Source organism: Centroberyx affinis, unplaced genomic scaffold, assembly GCF_046629955.1.
Source record: "Centroberyx affinis isolate AG114_WGS23_722 - 3 ecotype Tasmania unplaced genomic scaffold, CSIRO-AGI_Caff_v1 ptg000928l_1, whole genome shotgun sequence".
Lineage (NCBI taxonomy): Eukaryota > Metazoa > Chordata > Actinopteri > Beryciformes > Berycidae > Centroberyx > Centroberyx affinis.
In genome coordinates, this window is record NW_027279507.1 from 79,534 (window position 1) to 84,465 (window position 4,932).

At 38.4% G+C, this 4,932-nt stretch overlaps 1 protein-coding gene across 1 annotated transcript; it reads left to right on the plus strand.

Annotated features, from left to right (window-relative positions):
* The first annotated feature begins 1,522 nt into the window (after window positions 1-1,522).
* Window positions 1,523-4,030, plus strand: LOC139645928 (galactose-specific lectin nattectin-like). Its single transcript, XM_071521800.1, has 5 exons — window positions 1,523-1,528; window positions 1,722-1,775; window positions 2,546-2,872; window positions 3,040-3,131; window positions 3,242-4,030. The coding sequence occupies exons 2-5, from the start codon at window positions 1,739-1,741 to the stop codon at window positions 3,347-3,349; spliced, it is 564 nt and encodes a 187-aa protein (XP_071377901.1). The 5' UTR covers window positions 1,523-1,528; window positions 1,722-1,738; the 3' UTR covers window positions 3,350-4,030.
* The last annotated feature ends 902 nt before the right edge of the window (window positions 4,031-4,932 follow it).

Sequence of the window (4,932 nt, forward strand, 5' to 3'; positions counted from 1 at the left end):
CTAACCACCCTCCTTACACAAGCAGGCTTCAATCATCGCCCTGGGGCCACAGTCTACATAGTGTAGTAGTAATCTACAGGCTTGGCAGGACAATATTGTAACGCTGCACTTTCTTTATTGTGTATTATGTTTGCACTCAATTAGCGACCTAAGTACACACATACACATACAGACACACTGGGCACATGCAGTGACCTGGTCAGGATTTCATATGATTATCTGTTTACCATCAGTGAGATATTGTTGAAGCTTTTTTCTGTGTTGTCACTGGAACAAAAACACATGAATCTGATGAATACTCCATGCCACCAGAACAAATATTGACACTTCAGTAGCAACTTTAGATAAGTAATCCACACAAAATGGCAGCCCAATATGTCAGCAATGGAAAAAGATGCTGAACATTGGTCTGAGGAGATCATTTAAAGCTCTAATGCCCTACTCTTCAAAAACAATAGTGTTGTCCTTCATTGTCGTATAGGCTGCAGTATGTGTTTGTCCCTGTGAGACTGAGGTTCTGGGCTGCAGGACAGTTCATCAGTGATCACAGCTGACGGCATCAGTAAGTCAAACTAGCACAGGTGTGACCAAGTCAACTTTGCTCGAGTCCCAAGTCAGTCTCAAGTCTTGAGGCACAAGTCCCAAGTCTAAATGTAGATTACCAAGTTAAGTCCAAGTCAAGTCCATGTCAAGTCAAGTCCATGTCGTTAACAAATCCCAAGTGTAGAACACCAAGTCAAGTCAGAACAAATCATGAGTTTAGTATCAATTTAATCTCTTAAAGAAAACTAAATGCTTTAGAAACCTTTTCTTTTATAACCTTTTATAAACAACTCACTTATAGCAGACAGAAATGGGAGTTTAGAAATTGAACTATAATTGGAACAAACCATCCAGATGAGGATCTCCAAAAATTAAAGCTGAAATTTGGTTTAATTAAACATTTGAGACATTTAATGAAATGTCTTAGAATAAAATATTGTCTTTTCTTTGTTAATTTCATCATTTTTAATAGAATAAAATAGCCCTTTTACTTATTCAGTTGTTGCTGTCCATACTGTAGCATTTAAGGTCAGGTTGGATAGTGCCTGCACCTTGTAGGTGAAAACTGATACAGCATTACTGATTCTTAAGTCACGCAGCTCTCATGTTGGTCAGGCACCATTCAAATGACTGATGATGGGATGGGATGATGATGATCTGGATTGGGTTGACAGTCAGGGTCCATTTTACCAAGAGCCCAATTTACATACAATTTAAAATCTCTCTCTGTAACCAGTAAATTCTTATTTTGTATTTTGTATATTTCATATTGAATATTGTTTAACTTCTGAATCACATTTGTACTGTCTCAGCAAAAATTTTGCATTATGCACTGCTTTGATTGGAAAAATAGGATGACTCCCACTGAATGTCATTTGATGCTTTTCAGATGTTTGCATGTCTGAGCCAAGATGACACAACTTCAAGAATAAAAGCATTAAAACGATCAGCACAGAGCGAACACAACATTTGAGACACGACAAAGGTAAGAGCTCATAAGATACAATGTCAATAGTTAAAAACTAACTCATAAATGATTATCCCTCGGCGCATGTTGAAGAGTAACTTTAACCTTAAATCTGTCACTTGATAGTTACTAAATGATGTATCATTTATGTTTTGTTTATACTTTATATTTAATCAGTTTTGTCACTTGTATGGCGTCACTGTTATTGCAGGATGGTGCACCAGAGCAATGGATAAGACAGGATCGGTGATCTTTCTGCTCTCAGGTTGGTGATATTTACCATAAGACATCTACACTTAATATCACAAATAGTATATAATAATGCCTCCAAGCTCATGAATTGTTCATTCACTAAATACATTAATATGTTTTTACAAGCCTGTGAAAACAGATAATGCATTTTCTTTCAGCTCTGTGGACACTTTCATTGGGTGTCTCCAGAGAATACCACTTGGTGAAATTGGCAAAAACCTGGACTGAAGCTCAGCGTTACTGTAGAGAGAATTTTGCTGACCTGGCGACCATTGACAATGCAGAAGATTTGGCAAAAGTGAACAGTATGATAGAGAAGCCAGGACATGAGTTAGGAGATAGGCTGGTATGGATAGGGCTTTATGATGATATTACTAGTTGGAGGTGGTCCATGAACAACAGAAAAGCTGAATTCAGTGACTGGATTGATTTTTGGAAGAACAGTAGTAGAGAGCGTTGTGGACTATTTGTTCAGGGTGCATTGCATGATCATATGTGTGGATCTTCAGCCAAATTAGTGTGCTATGATGGTGAGTGTTTATGTTATTTACATGCTTACATACTGTACATGGGAAGATCTAGATCTCACTCAAGTTGTGATTGTTATTCAAGTCTTTGATTCTGATGTCTGTAGATTCTGATGTCTGTATAGCTTTGAATCTGCTATGGAAATCAAAGATTCTCAATACTGTCTCTCATTTCTGTCAGTCGACTGATAGATTATGGACATGTCACACTCTTTAGCATCACTGACCGGTCCCTCTCATTAACATATCATTTCAGAGCGCACAAACAGGTACATCCCAGTTGGGACTCCTATGAGCTGGTCGTCAGCTCAGAGTCTCTGCAGGAAGAAGTATACAGACTTGGCCAGCATGAGGAACCAGCAGGAGAAGGAGGAGATCCTCAAGGTGACTGATCCTGAGTCACGTTGGTGGATTGGTTTGTTCAGAGATTCCTGGAAGTGGTCTGACCAGAGTAACTCTTCGTTCAGACGGTGGAATTATGGAGAGCCCGGTTCAGGAAATGAATTTTGTGCAGTACTAAATAAGCGAACAGCAGCGTGGCATGATATTTCTTGTTATCAGAAATTCTCGTTCATCTGTTCAGGTGAGTTCCAGCCTACACCAAATTAAAAAAATCTGACATTAAAGATCTATCTCATCTGATCTGTCAGGGCTTTCTAGTACCTGTTCAATCCTCAATTTTTACCAGTTGCTGTTTTCACAGCAGTGAAAGCAACATCAAATTATGTGACTTTTATCTTGATTCTGCAGTCCCCATGCTGAAGGTGTTGAAGGTTGAGCTGATTGCTGAAGGATCTGTGGACCTGAACGACCCCACGGGGCAGGAAGCCATTTTAGAGCAGGTCAGTCTCATTGCTCCTCTGGATGATCTGGCTGAAAACAAAAAGTCTGAGGTTAAAAGTATCCAATATTAGAGAGAGGTGATCTACAACAACTTGTTTCTGTTTTGTAGATGGAGAAACATATGAGGGACCAAGGCATCCATCAGTTCAGACTGAGATGGAGGAAACAGCCAGATGGAGAAATCTTTCATAAGAAAAAAGAGGAGCAGAAATCATAGTAATCCTTAGAATTGTTGTTTCATACTATAGAAATATTACAATCCTGCTAAAACCATAAGGAAATTTTAGTGTCTTCTAGTTAGGTTATCATTATGATATACTGTATAATCAAGTAATGTTACTGTTTGCCCCATGGATACTAAATTAGTACTGCTGAGATTAAATATTTCTACTGTAAATCGTAATTACCATTCTATTTGAATGATGTTATTTTTTTTAAACTTTGTCATATTGTTGATAAGGACTTATTTAGGGATATTTATATCAGGCATATTTAAATAACTTGTATTCACACAAAATGTTATGTTTTGTTTTACCTTTTATGGTTTTCATTATCTTCTATTCATTAATGTGGCTTTTGGCCCTATTTATCAGGTTATAGGTTTACATAACATTTCTGCTGCCAATCTTGTTACATGACTTCTTTTCAACAAGGTTTGATTTATATTTTGTGTCTGATTATATTACATCAGCGGTTCTCAGTCCTGGTCCTCACAACCCTGCTGGTTTTCATTCTAGGACTGTTTACACCTGAGACACCAGGTGAATGCAATTAACTGCAAGTAACTAACTGGTAGGATAGAAAACCAGCAGCACTCTGGGTCCTGGGACCAGGACTGAAAACCACTGTATTATATCATCTGTTTTAACAACAAAAATGATTACATTTAGCCATTGTGTGGGACTTATGTTATAACATTTACATTTATAATATCATCAATAAATAAATAAAAGCATTTCCTTTTGTTCACTTAAACTCAGTGTGTGTGTGTGTGTGTGTGTGTGTGTGTGTGTGTGTGTGTTTTGGGGTTTTGGTTTTATAATTTGGCTATTTAAGGTAGCTTAAACAGGAACCCATGTATGTGATTGTTAGAGTAGCCTTCGCTGGGTACCAGCACACAGTGATGTCACTGACCTCTACTATTACTTGGGGGAGTTCCTGCTTTTTGGAGTTAAATCATCCTTTGTGATTATTGTTTATATTCTGTGACAGTGCAGGAAACATACTTACCTTTAATGTACCTGGCTTGAGAAATACTGTATGTCATTTTTCATGTTGACTGAATGTGCTTTCCTGTGTTGTAGGGGAAGTTTGAGGTCACCCCTGTAAACTGCTGTAGTCCAGGGAGTAGATGGCTGATTGAAGTGAAGTATTGAAGTAGTCTGTGTTGAGAGACAGGTTGTGGACACAGTGCTTGATATCTTTGTCCAAGTAGCAAGTTTGCTGAACTGAGCAAACTTAAAGCTACAATATGCAACTTTTTGTCTTAAGAAAGGAAGTACATTCTTAGTCCCGCACTCTTCCCTCTCAGTTATGCAAGTTCCTGCCCTAATACTTGTCTTATCACTCATCTTCATGAGCTATCTACCTTGGCATCTAGCCTTAGGCTGAGGTAGCCGGAATCCGCAACAGGGGGTATTCTACGAAGGAAGCTTAACAAGGTTCCTTTGCGTTTGCTGGCTTGACAAAACCAAATAATGAAGGTGGGTATCAACTTGCTCGGTCAACCCAGAATTCACCAATCCAACTATGAGCATGTGCACATTAAAGGGGTGTTTCTATCAAATTGCCAGTCACATG

What these genes read in the sequence shown, in the direction of transcription:
- LOC139645928 (XM_071521800.1), top strand. Translation starts at nt 1,739, where the DNA reads ATGGATAAGACAGGATCGGTGATCTTTCTGCTCTCAG. An exon ending in ATTCTCGTTCATCTGTTCAG is followed by an intron (nt 2,873 to 3,039) that starts GTGAGTTCCAGC and finishes TTGATTCTGCAG; the next exon opens with TCCCCATGCTGAAGGTGTTG. An exon ending in AGGAAGCCATTTTAGAGCAG is followed by an intron (nt 3,132 to 3,241) that starts GTCAGTCTCATT and finishes TCTGTTTTGTAG; the next exon opens with ATGGAGAAACATATGAGGGA.